Source organism: Squalius cephalus, assembly GCF_949319135.1.
Source record: "Squalius cephalus genome assembly, chromosome: 7".
Lineage (NCBI taxonomy): Eukaryota > Metazoa > Chordata > Actinopteri > Cypriniformes > Leuciscidae > Squalius > Squalius cephalus.
The window spans coordinates 42,295,991-42,311,358 of record NC_137128.1 but is presented as its reverse complement, the minus strand read 5'-3'; the positions used below and the strand labels follow the sequence as shown (position 1 = coordinate 42,311,358).

Below are 15,368 nucleotides of genomic sequence, written 5' to 3'. Positions count from 1 at the left end.
TTCAGTTGAGTTGTTTATGTCTTCTCTATTTTTGTCTAATGTGATTCCTCTGGTAGCTGGAGAGGCCCACCTTTGATCCAAAATAGCTCTGTTAATATATAAATGTGTTTGAACAGCGGATATGTGTACAATTCTGTGGTGTTTAAATATATACACAGGGACGTTTAGCAAAGCAGCTCACAGGTACATATTCCTTCCCCAGGTACTAATGTGGTTAGATGTGCTACTTTCTTTCTAAACATATTTTCATTCATAAACAGCCCAATAGAGAACGACGGTGGTCCCTTTTTCACAGTATTGGGATTCAAAGGAAGGCGCCAACATCTGTGTTTAAGTATCTGGCCTATACAGATGGAAACAAACTATGTGCTACTGGAAGAATAAAGACATATTCTTTGCTGTAACACAAAAGACATTGCACAGACATGATGTTAATGCAATGTCAATGGACTCTTCTAAATAACTCAATGCATGACGGCAGAGAAAATAAAGACATTTTGGACTGCGCTATTTGTGGCACGGGCCTTGGGAATGGAGGCTTGGAGCCATTTGGCTTGACTTTCTTTGAAGATGGTTTTGTGGAGGGTTAAACCCGTACTCCTCCCTCTCTCTGATGCCTGTTGCTTCATTCTGCCCAGGGAAGGCTGTACGTCACTGTGGGTGCAGATATAAAATAGTCTTTGGCTGTACCTTGCCATCTCCGCACTGGACTGTAATTCACGTCAGTGATGAGAGCAGTTTAAGCTGTTGCCTTGTAACGTGTTGGTGGCGACTGACTTTTTAAACCTCTGGATATCCAGGACTCACATTGTTGGTGAGAGATTTAAGTTTTTACTTGTTTATTGACATTTTTGATGTTCTCTCAATTTAACTTTTCCAAGGACCATGGTATTACTTTAAAATGTCCCTTGGGAAATCATAGTTTTTGGATGCATTTGTTAAAATAACATCATTGAATCATGTACTTCTGCAGTGCTTTTTTGAGTCTGAAGACATTTTTTGGAGTCTTTACATTGAGCATTTACAATTTAATTGTAAAAAGTAATAATTCTGAGAAGGCCCATTACATATATTGCTAATTATATATTTACATAACATTTCCATCTTTTTCACAGGCTACGTGGCTTCTAGTTGCAATACCATGAGGACATGGAGGTTTTGTTCACTGGTCGTTTGTGTTTTGTTGCCGTACATCAGTGGATTCCAGCAAGATGACACTCAAGCTGGTTTGTTATCCTATTCTTAGTCTTATACTTTATGATATATTAGTCAAGGTCATGGGTTCAATTTCAGGGAATGCATGAACTGATAAAATGTACAGGTATACCTTGAATGCAATGTAAGTCGCTTTGTATAAAAGTGTCTGCCAAATGCATAAATGTTAGTGGACAAATGTACCTGTCTTCACTTTACATTTCCTCAAGAATTGTAACACGACTCTGTGCATGTGGACTCTATGGGCAAATGTTTTCCTGGGTTTGCAGGTTGTAGCACAACTCCCAATGACCTTGCGTTCATCATCGATGGCTCCTCAAGCTTGGGGCTCCCCAACTTTGAAACAGCCAAGCGCTGGCTCATCAACATCACCAGTGGCTTTGACGTGAGCACCAGGCACACTCAGGTGGCGGTTGTCCAGTACAGTGACACCCCTCGCCTGGAGATTCCTCTGGGAAAGCATCAGAACGGCCAGGAGCTCGTCAAGGCCATCACCTCCATCTCGTACCTGGGAGGCAACACGCGGACTGGCCGCGCCATCAAGTTTGCCACAGACCACGTCTTCGGGATGCCCAACCGCACCTCCAAGTCTCCCAGAAACCGAATCGCCGTGGTTCTCACCGATGGACGTTCACAGGATGACGTAGAGGATGCTGCAATAGAGGCCAGGGCGCAGAATATTGTTCTGTTTGCAGTCGGTGTGGGAAACGAGATCACTAACTCTGAGTTGGTGTCCGTGGCCAACAAGCCAGCCTCTACTTACGTGCTACACGTGGAGGACTACAAATCTATTGCAAGCATATGGGACCTGATGGAGCAGAAACTATGCGAGGGTGAGTCGTGCTTGACTTTGGAGCATATTTTTATAGCCATTACAGGGACATAAACTTGCGGCCCAATACATTTGTTTACTCCTGAAGAGAGACTTGGTCATCATCCGCCATGACAGGATGCAATACAGACCATTGGAGATCTTTGGACTAGTGACTTTTTTAATGCATATATGGTTACGCACTGGCATTAATTTTCTGTTGTTTTGGTCACTGCTTGTTTTTAGATGTTTTTCCTGAAATTCCTTAGGAGGAACAAAAAATGAGTATTGTAATAAAATTAATGTGGATAGCTGCTCAGATTTGGTTTTGTAAGAATTTGATGCAAAATCGTGAGTTTATATTAAGATCTCATTCTTTTGAGACTTTTTTTTTTTTTTTACAGTGTTGAGATCTCTTCTGAAAAGTCTGCTGAAAAGTCCCCATTTACTCTCCATTTAATCTCATTGCTGTTTAGGACAAATAACTGAGATATTAAAGAGGTCTCATTCAATTAGATCATTCTTATTCTGTTGTGGTTGTCTGGTTCTCGAACATGTTCTGATCCAAAGCATTACACAACAGTTGAAGTGCAACTACAAGCTGTAAAGTGTCTGTGAATTGAGTGGCTGCATTCTCTCATTCACAGAATCGGTGTGTCCGACGCGAATCCCTGGGACAGTGAACGATCAGAAAGGTTTTGATTTAATGAGCCTGATGAAGATCGAGGAGGGGGCTCAGAAGGTTCAGGGCTCTTTGATATCAGAGAGAGCGTCACAGCTCAGCCCTCGCATGAACATCACTCATGACACCAGGTGATTTTTGCTTTGCAATTTATAGCTCATAGATATATTCTTGCATATGTTGAAGTGCTTGAATTATGTCAATGTGATATAAATGAGATGTTCCTGCGGTTAGATATTCAGGCTATTCTGACCTACACCTGATGTTCCTCACAGAGAGATCTTTCCAGAAGGCCTTCCACCAGCTTTTGTGTTTGTGTCAACTCTACGCTTGAAAAACCCAGCTCACTGGATGGAGTTTGACCTCTTGAGGGTGTTATCTCAGGACGGAGTTAAGCAGATCGCTGTGACTGTGAACGGACCAGACAAATCTGTCACTTTCTCCTGCACAAGCACTCTGAAGAAAGAGCAGACAGTCATTTTTAATGACAGAGGGATCAAGGTCTGTGAAATTTTTGTGTCACTTTTAAATCTCATTAAGATAAACACTGGCTGCATGCATCCCAGTTCACAATATATGCATCCAAATGAATACAATATTGAATTTTAGGTGAACTAACCCTTTAAGGTGTTCTATAAATGAATAATGTGCGAGATACTATTCTTACTTGAAATGGAGTAGAGGCTTGGACCAGGAAGCATTATTGATAACTCAACAATTGAATTGTGTATTCATGTCTTAAACAATTTGTTTGCACTTTGCAAAATGGTAGGACTGAATGTGAATGTCTTTTAACAATATGATTTATGTCTCCATAGAGGCTCTTTGACACGGATTGGCACCAGCTGAAGTTCTTGGTGAAGCCCAAGCGCATCACTTGTTTCGTAGATGGCGCGTATGTGGAGGAGCAGCTCCTAGATCCAGTTGTTCCTATCTACATTAACGGAAAGACTCAGGTGGCCAAGAAAACCAGTATCGAGACAACAGTCCCCGTGAGTGTTTTCAACATTTTAATGCTCTTTTTGACACCTGACTGATCACAAGTTTTAACGTGCCAAGTTAAAATGATCAGAAGACTGGTAGTTTGCTATCACAGTATTCAGATCAGATCATTACATTTCTGTTGTGTCTGGTGCTGCTTTATCAGATTGTGCTGCAGAAGTTACGGCTCTACTGTGACCCTCAGCAAAGTGAGCGAGAGACAGCTTGTGAAATATACTCTGTGGTAAGACTGTAATGTTATCTGCCACACTACTGCATGTACAACATGAATCAACATCCTTTGTTAGTTCTGGAACAACATTCCTATTCAACAATCATAGCCTTAACCTTATTTCTACCCCAAACATCCATTAAATTAATCTAGTTAATAAAAATCAGAAGGTAATGACCCTACTGAAAAATCCAACTGGTTTATGCTGCTTAGTGCTGGTTTGGTGTTTCTTGCTTCACCATCAAAACTTAGTGTTTCTGGAGAAGTTGCTTAAGGGTTAGTTCACCCAAAAATGAAAATTCTGTCAGTAATTACTCACCCTCATGTTGTTCCAACCCCGTAAGACCTTCAGAACACAAATTAAGATATTTTTTATTAAATCTGAGAGCTGGCTCACTCCTCCATAGGCTTCTAAGACATTATAACTTGCTGGCCCAGAAAATGTATTAAAGACATCGTTTATATAGTCCAAGTGACTCCAGTGGCTCAATCTTAAGTTTATAAAGCGGCGAGAATACTTTTTGTGCGCAAAAACAAACAAAAATAACGACTTTATTCCACTATTTATTTCCTTCTCTCTGGGCCTCGAGTTTTTTCACGTAGTGTTTAAGCGTAGCGCGTCTGGGTTATACATCACACGTAGGCTCAATATTGGCCGACGCTGGTCATGTGTGTGATGCGTGTGACGTACAACCCAGAAGCGCTACGCAGTTATACTACGTGAAAAAACTCGAGGCCCAGAGAGAAGGAAATGAATAGTGGAATAAAGTCGTTATTTTTGTTTGTTTTTTTGCGCACAAAAAGTATTCTCGTCGCTTTATAAACTTAAAGGTATAGCGGAGGATTTTTTTACTTCCGGGTGGAATACCTATACTATTGGTCCTCCTAATTGTCAATCATTCTGGTGAATCAATCAAACTTTTTAAAAAGTGGAGAGGGCGGGTCTTATCTAAAATTCGGAAAGATCCTCCGCTATACCTTTAAGAGCCAGCTCTCAGATTTAATCAAAAATATCTTAATTTGTGTTCCGAAGATGAACGAAGGTCTTACGGGGTTGGAACAACATGAGGGTGAGTAATTACTGACAGAATTTTCATTTTTGGGTGAACTAACCCTTTAAAGGGGTGGTAAAATGCCCTTTTCACAAGATATAAAATAAATCTCTGATGTTCCCAGAGTGTGTATGTTAAGTTTTAGCTCAAAATACCCCACAGACATTTTTATATAGCATGTTAAAGTTGTCACTTTTTGAGGGTGAGCAAAAACACACCTTCTTTGTGCCTGTTGCTTTAAATGCAAATTAGCTGCTGCTCCCAGCACATCAGCATCCAAAACACAATACATGAAGCAATGCTGGTGTTTTCATAAGAGGATTGTTTCATAATAATATTGTTTAAGCCTTTAACTCAAATCCTAAATGAATCTAATTGGTTGATAGTAATGTTGCTTCAGGACTAAAAAGGATGTTGGACCCAGGAACGTGTCCGTCTAGTGTTTATCTGCCAACGTTGATTTCCTTCACACTTTAATTTATCTTTCTGTGTTTGTTACAGGATGATGACAGGGTAAGTTACCAGCCTTACTATACTTGCTTTTTAAAATGTTCAAAATGTATAATTCAATTTTTTTTTATTATTATTGTGGATTGGTTTATTTCGTTTGTGTTTTATGTGCAATGTTTTGTATCTCCAGTGTCCTTCGGATCGCTCTCTTGCTGTAGAAGGTTGTGATTGTCCCAGTGGTAAACCTGGTCTGCCTGGTCTCCCCGGGCCTATGGTGAGGCATTTTTTAACTATTCATCCTAGTCGATTGCTGAGGCCTTTTGCTTGTTATTTGATTAAAACACATATTCACAACTCTTCACTGTTTGAACACAGGGCTTCAGAGGGGAGAAAGGCAGAGAAGGACCTCCTGGCCCTGATGGGAAACCTGTAAGTAGAATTATTACTGGTGTAAGTAGAATTATTAGTGGCTCAGGAGGTTTGGACAAATGTGTTACCGTCATGATTTATTCGTCCACCAGGGGAAACCAGGAGTGAAGGGAGCATCTGGAGAGCCTGGTCGAGATGGACAGAACGTGAGTGAAACATCAAGAACATTTTCTGATATTCTCAAAGCTTTATGATATTATTTTATTTCTTCATTTACAGGGTGAAGCAGGTGAACCAGGACAAAAGGGGGAGCGAGGGCTCGAAGGACCCAAAGTATGTAGATTTTGAGATTTTCATTGTCATTATTAGAAATATTTAAATTATTTAATGGCTTGAATACTTTCCCCCCCAATCTTTTAACAGGGAGCAATGGGACCACCGGGGCCTTCAGGACCGACAGTGAGTCTCAAACTTCCTGATCATTTAATATTCATTTTCCTGTTGTTGTGTTTAACGGTTTTGTAAGCAAAAACTACAATGATTCTGAAATTATTCCCTTAAAATCTCCTTTAGGGCACCGGCTTTTCCAAATTGGATTTAGATGGCTTTGGAATTCAAGGAAGCAAGGTAAAAAAAAACACACATTATAGTATATCTATTAAAAATTACATTGAATGATTACCAAACATTATATTTGCTCTATTGTGGCCTTATAGGGAATCCCAGGAGAGAGAGGGGAAATGGGACCACCTGGAAAACCCGGACCAAATGTAAGGAATCTGCTTTTAGCGTCTACTCATGAATGTTCATACTGTGCATTAGTGATCATTAACAGATTTAGCACTTTACAGTATTCTGTTTGAATGAAGATTGGAAAAGTAAGAATTTAATTGAAAGAGGTCTTATTTTCTTTCCCTCGCAGGGTGAACCTGGGCCGCCTGGTCTACCTGGACTTGCAGGACCCAAGGTAAGACATATTTCAGTCTGACATTGCCTCCAAAACTGTTATAATTCAACTACCACTACTTCTGTAATCATAATCACTCACAACCAGGGGTTTTGTCCTGGACGTTATCATGATTATTAAAAGGCTGTGGCCTCAAGCACTGCAAAAAAGGGATTTTCTCTGTATGTCTTGTTTTCCAGTACAAACCCAGATCTGGGCCAACACTATGTGGCTGTCTAGGAATAGACAAACATTCTTAAATCAATATACATACTAGAGAATCAAGATGACATAGGAAATTAAGTCTTGTTTTCTGATAAATTTATCAAAATTAAGTGATTTCATGCTTAAAATGAAAATCTGTAAAAGGGTAGGATAAATAAATTTACATTTTTTCTTTACACCAATGGAATTGTTTTTCTTCTTGTTTTAAGCATAAACTCACTTCATTTTGATAAGTTTATCAGAAAATCAAGATTTCTCATGTAACGTCCCTTTGGTTTTCAGGTAAATGTCACTAAGAATGCTTAGATCTTTGTACTGATTCGTTTTGATTGCATATAGGAAGGAAATGCTATATCAGAAGCATGCATCTTGTTTTCTGTTGATTTGTGCGTGAGAATGAATGTGCTTCCTGTGTCAAAACATTGTTGTGCTGTATTAAAAAGTCTGTAGATGCACCTTTTTGTGGTGTACATTTTTAGGAAAAACCCACCCACAAATCTTTGGTCCTGTACCTCAAGAATTCACGTGATGTTGATGACTTTTATCTTGTTTTTGAAGTTCATGTGAATTAGTTGTTTTCCTGTTCCTATACACGGCATAAACAGGCAGTCTGAGTTTCAACATCACACCCAGAATTTCAAAGTATTTAAAGCAGCACAGGGTGTAAACCATCAGATGTGTTAGGGATACGATCAGACGTCCTCTCACACGAGAAAGTTCTGTATTATTTTAAGCATAAGGGCATATTTGTGGCCTTGTCGTCGATCCTTTTTATCCGTCTCTCTGACATTTTTCTTAGCTTTTTGCCAGCAGCAGACTGCCGTCTTGCCCAAAGCTCTATATATAGCGACTTAAACGCCTAGATTATGATGGGTCAATGACACAGTACACTTCATGAGCTGCTCTCTGCTCTATATGAATGTAAGGTCACATGCCTGCCTAATTACTGTGTGCTGGTTACATTTTACATCAGGTTGAGCATTATTATAGATGAATACTGTGTTGTTATGATAAATACAAGAAGAATGTTGCTTTTATGAAGTTTGTGTTTCATGGCAAAGCTGATTTTCAGCAGGATGTTAACACTTAGTATACAAAATAGTAGCACATATAATATTCGAATAAAACACGCATGATTAATATTGTACACTCTTGGTGTTGTAGGTGAACCCAGATAAGAACTTTAGGTAACACTTTAGTTTAGGGCTCAATTCTAACTATTAACTTGCTTATTATCATGCATAGGATATTGGCTGTTTATTAGTAGCCTACTTATAAAGCACATATGAATGCCTTATTCTGCATGATCATATTCTACATCCCTTAATCCAACCCAATACTTAATAATAATAATAATAATAATAAGTTTTATTTATATAGCGCCTTTCCAGGGCTCAAGGATGCTTTACAATGAACAAGCAACAATAATGGCAATGGACAATGATAATAAACAAAACAAGAATAGGTAGGTAGGTTACTTAAACTTAACAATTACCTTATAACTATTAATAAGCAGTAATTAGGAGTTTATTGTGCCAAAAGTCATAGTAAATAGTTAGGTAATAGTGAGAATTGGACACTAATCTAAAGTGTGGCCAAACTTTATTGCTCATATGTTGCTCTTTTATAGTTCAAGGGACTTCCTGGAGTTTGGAGGAAGTTTCACCTTCACTGCATCAGCTTTGTCTCAGATATTTCTCTTTCAGTATCTTAAGAGAAATAAAAATTGAAACAATATCGGACAAATGGTATGCTCAGATAATTTGGTCTTTGTTTGAGCTCATAATGAAATCTTTGGTATTTTGTCAATTCTGAGCAGAGATAGAGACATTTTTATCTCTATTGAATCTCTAGAGGAGACGTGTGAGATTACTGTGAGGGTTTCTTGAGAGAAACGTCTGAAAACATCTCATTTTAATTTATTTGCTGGCTTGGAGAGATATTAAAGAGATAGTATATATTGATATACTATACCCCCAGATTTTTCGACATAAATTGTCAGTGTGTCGCTCAGATCTATTTTCAGGCTACAGCATCTGTCTCAGCATCTGCGTGCCGCCCGGTCCCTGAAAATTAGTGCCGCCCTGCCATTTACTGCCCCATTAAGTCAAGCCTGTTTATCAGTACAGGGCTTTGATTCGACTCTTGGCGGAGCTCAATGTTTGTTCAGGTTAGGATGTGGCTCTGTTTAAAAGATGTGACATTTAGATTTTGTTCCACAAACTTATAAAATAACCTTTAAAAACTTTCAAAACACTTGTTGATAATGTTCACTGAAATGATCTAACTTATAAAAATGATTTATAGAATGTATTTGGACTTGTTAAATCATCATGATTTAATGCTCAAATGAAGATCTTTGGGTATTTTTGATTGATTTTTGTAGTTATGCGAAATCCCACATCTATAAACACTAGAGATGTGCAGTTTGTAGTGCTTAAACACGAAAGACATTTTCATGTTCAAACTATGAGTTTCTTCTGGGGTTGAAGCGACTTGTTTAAAGCGTGCAATGGTTTCAGATTCACGTTTTAAACTGTGTTAGCTTTGTGAATTTATTTTTTGCATTATAGCTGTTGCTATATTGTGCATTTTAGCACTTTGATAATTAGAAATCGTCTTCCAGTTATATACATTCATAAAGGGCTAGCATATGGATGATGAGACTTAAGTGAAAGTTGAACTGGGCTTCGTTTCTCGAAAGCATTGTAAGCCCAAGTAGATCGTAGAACCATTGGCACCACTGGTCTCTACGATCAACTTTGCTCACAATGCTTTCGAGAAATGCAGCCCTGGACAGGGTCACTATTATAATGTTTGCTAGTTTTCCCACTTTGGATCTGAGACAGAATTGCTCGCTGTATAGCGGTAACACCAGGTTTCCTCAGACCACTGAGGGATGATTAGTTAACCAAAACTTGGTTTCATGTGGCGCACCAAAAGAGAGCTCCCTCATAAGGGTGGGTTTCCTGAAGCACTAGTGGTGCCACCAGCTCTGGAAGCAGCCTTTAATCATGACATGCAAACATACATGCATATGGACTGTTAAAAGAAACTGAAACACACAAACCCCAAAACCTAAGAACAACTCCTGACTTGGTTGATTATGACTTTATTTGATCAGAAATGGCTCATTACTGTACGTTTCACCTGCATCAAACATTCAGTGCATGCACAACAACCACCGAAAGGTTAAAAGAGATAAAAGTCACGTGGAATCTCATAAATTCCTTTTAATTGGCCTTCTCCTGGATATAATTGCAGAGCGACGGTATAAGGTACAATTATTGTTTGTCATGTTTTGAGAGCATGCTTTGTGTGAGGTCTTTCCAAATGTCAGAGCCTTAGGGTGAAGCATACATGTGCATGCATTTGTGTGCATGAAAGAGAAATACACTGGGAAATATACATGTTTACACTAACATTCAGTAAAGACTGGCACGTTAGACATGGAACACTTTAGTATCTTGTTGCACAGCCTAAGTATTTTACATCAATACTGAGGGCAGTTCATTTAGGCTGCTTTAGGAATTGCATATTTACAAAACAAAATGAAACACAATATGAAACACAATTTGCATTGATAAATGATTCAAATTGCAGTATGCTACATTGTTGAGTGTTGACACATGGCCTACTACATGTAGATTAAATATAAGACTGTAAATATATTACAAGAAATAGTACAAGTACTGGACACATACAACATCCACATATGTCGAAAATTCATATATACTGTGAACAGAATGCATTATTAGTATGCTACCCTATAAAGGCAAATCTACAACTGAAAATGTCTTTAATGTTTTCATTAAATATACATTTTCACACTTTTTTTGTCTGAATCTGAGCTTAGTCGAGTCAAACCCGTCTGTCTCAGGGCCGATAATAATATCTAAAAGATTTTTGACAAAATGTGTAGTTACAGTGTTTGCCTTTGTAGGGCAGTATGGGTGTGTTATACCCCATGCTTCATGCAGATTGTGGGACATTACTTATTTTCTGTCAGGTGTGTTCCACCATACACAAATTACATCCACATGTAACCAGAAACATGCCATTTTAGAATTCACATGATGGGCAGCCACAGCCCAGCAACTCGGGAAAGGAGGACATTTCTTACCAGCGTTTCCACATGTGTACGGCTTGTAATTTACTACCTCAGAAAGTGCAAAAAAGTCTTTAGATAAGCTCTATTTACTGTTGGGTGTAACATGTTTAGATTTTAATGACAGACTGTCTCAAATTTCATACTTACTTTACAATTAAGATGTGTGCATATTTAACTTCTCTGCGCTAGATTTCTCTTTATGTAATTAGTATGTAAAAATGTAACCCAAATTGGAACTGCAAAACTCTAATTATATCTGCAATTAGTGGAATGTAGCATGATTATTTAAGGCACAGTGAGTCTTTACCTACAGCTTACTATTTCTAGAAATATGTGATTTTAACACAACTGAAAAAGATTTTAAGAATATCCAAAAAAAAATCAGTAAATGTGTATAATATATACTCAATTTTGAGTATATATTATAGATAATGTATACTCAAAACAAAAAAATATATATTTTTATTTTATTATAAGCAATTTATAATAATATAATACAATTATTTACTTTTTTTGCATTACAGTAATGCCAATTGGGGCATAATTGTAATTTAATTGTCATGAAAATAATTTCACAATACATTTAATGATCCTTTGTGGTGCAATATGATTTTAACAGCATTTGACCGCTTTGTTTTCATTCAGGGAGAGAAAGGAGAAGATGGCACTGCAGGATCAGATGGACAACCAGGAATCCCTGTGAGTTTATTTTACTTTATCCGTCTGTTCTTTGTATATTTATTCCCTATTTTGTTTTCTGCCACAGTTTAGTTTAGTTAAACCATTTTTTAAGCCACTTAAACATTTGTAGATGCTTTAAAAAAAATACATTCACTGGCCACTTTATTAAGTACATCTGTTCTAGTACATCTAATCAGCCAATCACGTGGTAGCATCTCAGTGCATTTAGGCATGTAGACATGGGCTGTGTCTGAAATCGACCCATATACCCTTAAATAGGGCACTATGTGAGGGGACAGCCATTTGTAGTGGTGTCTGAAACCATAGTGGACGTTATCAAATGCACTCAATCAATTCCACAGCACCGCAATAACGAGTGTTTAACAGATGCACGCTCAATGGCTAGAGAATACCCATAATGCACTGTGACAGTGATGCCAAATGAATTCCTGCCTATCAAACAGCAAGCACAAACTATGCAAACCGATGCACTCAGTCTCCGAATTCATTCACTCGTTTTCATTCACCCTTCAAGTGGACTATATTAGTGGAGTAATGTAGGGAATAATGAATAAGGGTAGGGGCGATTTCGAACGCAGCCACGATCAAGATGATCTGCTGGAGTTCAAAGTGAGCATCAGAATGGGGAAGAAAGGTGATTTAACCCGTTCAGACCTGAATTATGTTTTATGTTTCTGAAAAATATAAAAGTACATTTTCCCAGCTCATGAGGCTTCTATAAATGAGACCAAATAAAAAAATAAAAAAAAATGTTTTGCTTTAATTGTAATTTTTTTTGTCCATTTCAATGGACGTTACGTCAAAACAGGTGTACTTCACAAAAATGTACCAACATAAAATTAAATAATAAACATAAAAATTGTTAGTATATACTTAAAGCTTTTTCTCAAGGTCAAAAACTTTTCAACAGTATACCATTTCAACTTTAATTTTGAGGTTTTTGTTTTACAGATTGCACATTGTTTGTAATAAACTAAATATCTTAGAATCAATCAATATGGTCATGTTAGAGTCATTTTCTTTGCGAATCTTTCTTTTTTAGATCAAAAACTTGAACATTACAACATTTCAACTTTAATTGTAAGGTTTTTGCTTTATAGATCGCACATTTGTTTATTCATAACAAAATAAACCTAGGAATCAATCAACGAATTCACGTTAGAGTAATTTCCTGTGTGCATCCTTGAAACAATTTCTCTGTTAGCGATTTTCTTGTATTTCTACAGTACATTACTGGCAGCACGGTTGCCATGCATGATGCATGTATTTCGATTTCCAGTAACTGTACTGTAATTCACTTTACAGTACACAAGATCAGTACTGTAAACTACCAAATAGTACTTTACTGTATTTGTACTGTATTTCGTAATTTGATCTGCTTTTGCTGTAATTAATTATACGGTGTTGTAATATCTATATTGAGAAATTACTGATAAATGTTATTATAATTTTCAAAATAATTACTAATAATGATAATATTATATCACAATAATATAATATGTAGTTATTAGGAAATATAGGCTATAGTAGGAAAAAATATGGAAATCAATGGCTATACTGTCAACTGTCTAGTTACTGACATTCTTCAAAATATCTTCTTTTGTGTTCAGCCGAATAAAGAAACTCATACAGATTTGGAACAACATGAGGATGAGTAAGTGATGACAAATATAATTTTTGGGTGTACTATACCCATAAAGGGATAGTTCACGCAAAAATTTAAATTGGCCCATGATTTACTCACCCTCAAGTCATTCTAGGTGTATATGACATCGTTCTTCTTTCAGACGAATACAATTGTAGTTATATTAAAAAATGTCCTGGCTTCCAAGCTTTATAATGGCAGTGAATGGTTGTTTCTGTTTTGAAAGTCCATAAAAGTGCATCCATCCATGATAAAAGTGCTCCATGGCTCTTGGGGGTTAATAAAGGCCTATTGAAGCGAAGCGATGCGTTCGTGTAAGAAAAAATAATTCATTTTCAAGTTACGCTTTCGATTTATGTCAAATCCTATGTTTCGTTTGGCCGGAAGCTAGTCATTTTACTTTATAAAGTTTTAAATACGGATATTTTTCTTACATCTCCATCTTCCTCATCATCACTCCACATAAAGTCAACATCTGAGATACTTCCATCAGCTATATGTTCAAGCACTTCAAGAACTATATATTCTGCATATGAAAAAGTAAAAAAAAAAATGTATCGGTACTGTGATATAGATTTTTATATAAGAAATTTCAATCAGCATTACTGGACTTCAATTACTGGAATGTGATTTCAGTAACAGGCTTTTGAACCCACTGTCCATTCTAATGGACAGACACATTTGAAAAAATCCTGATTTAAAATGTGAAATTCTACAATCGATTTTTAACTTTAATTAATAAGTTCAATCTTTCTATTTTACATACAAACTATGAAATACTGACAAACATATAAAAAAATGTAAATAAAACCACAGAAAATGTTGCTTGCTTCTGTGTTTGGAGTGAAGTGCTGACATGCTTCTCTTCAAAGTAGTGTTTTTTTCTATAATTACTACATGCAAAGCTTTACTACCATTTGATTGGATGACAAGCGTCCAATCTAATGGACTGCAGGCTTTAAACTAGGTGAAATGCTCCAGAAGTAAAAAAAAGGGGGGTTGACATGTGATGTCCATTGTAATGGACGCAGGGTCTGAATGGGTTGTGACTCTGAAGTGACTTCTTTGGGCGATTGCCTTGTTGATGCCAGAGGTCAGAGAATGGCCTGACTGGTTTGGCAACAGTAAAACTCAAATAAGCACTTGTTACAACTGAGGTGCAGAAGAGCATCTCTGAACACACAACACGTTGAACCTTGAAGCAGAAGAGCTAGCGCAGAAGACACACCGGTGACGCTCCTGTCAGCTGAGAACAGAAACTGAGCCAACAATTCACACAGGCTCAGCAAAATTGGACGATAGAAGATTGGAAAAACCTTGCCATGGTCTGATGAATCTCGATTTTTGCTGTGATGTTCAGATGGTCGGTTCAGAGTTTGGCGTAAACAACATGAAAACATGGATCCATCCTGTCTTGTATCAGCGGTTCAGGCTGCTGGTGGTGTAATGGTGTGAGGGATATTTTCTTGGCACACTTTGGGCCCATTAGTACCAATTGAGCATCGATTAAACACCACAGCCTACCAAAGTATTGTGGCTGACCATGTCCACAGTGTACCATCTTCTGATGGCTACTTCCAGCAGAATAACACGCCATGTCACAAAGCCTAAATCCTCTGAAACACAGTCTCCAGATCTCAATCCAAAAGAGCTAATTTGGGATGTGGTGGAACGGGAGAATCGCATTATGGATGAGCAACCGATGAATCTGCAGTAACTGTGTGATGCTCTCATGTCTCTGGACCAGAATCTCTGAGGAATGTTTCCAGCACCTTGTTGAATCTCTGCCACGAAGGGAAAAGGGGGTCTAATCCGGTACTAGCAAGGTGTAGGCCTTCCTAATGAAGTGGCCGGTGAGTGTAGTTAGATCAGTTTGATTGATAAGGCACCAAACATCTGCAGTCACACTGTCATGAACCAGTACAATTCTAGTTAATGTTTAGGAGT

General features: G+C 37.7%; 1 protein-coding gene across 1 annotated transcript in view; it reads left to right on the top strand.

Moving 5' to 3' along the window:
- Positions 1-688: 688 nt before the first annotated feature.
- Positions 689-15,368, top strand: part of LOC307162425 (uncharacterized protein) — a 33,300-nt gene continuing 18,620 nt past the window's right edge. The window contains exons 1-16 of the mRNA XM_079877694.1: positions 689-814; positions 1,116-1,226; positions 1,485-2,048; positions 2,674-2,839; positions 2,984-3,209; positions 3,527-3,700; positions 3,856-3,933; positions 5,614-5,697; positions 5,799-5,852; positions 5,945-5,998; positions 6,072-6,125; positions 6,216-6,251; positions 6,366-6,419; positions 6,509-6,562; positions 6,715-6,759; positions 11,720-11,773. Of these exons, the coding sequence (XP_079733820.1) occupies positions 1,142-1,226; positions 1,485-2,048; positions 2,674-2,839; positions 2,984-3,209; positions 3,527-3,700; positions 3,856-3,933; positions 5,614-5,697; positions 5,799-5,852; positions 5,945-5,998; positions 6,072-6,125; positions 6,216-6,251; positions 6,366-6,419; positions 6,509-6,562; positions 6,715-6,759; positions 11,720-11,773 (1,782 nt within the window). The 5' untranslated portion in view covers positions 689-814; positions 1,116-1,141. The remainder of the gene's footprint in view (positions 815-1,115; positions 1,227-1,484; positions 2,049-2,673; positions 2,840-2,983; positions 3,210-3,526; positions 3,701-3,855; positions 3,934-5,613; positions 5,698-5,798; positions 5,853-5,944; positions 5,999-6,071; positions 6,126-6,215; positions 6,252-6,365; positions 6,420-6,508; positions 6,563-6,714; positions 6,760-11,719; positions 11,774-15,368) is intronic.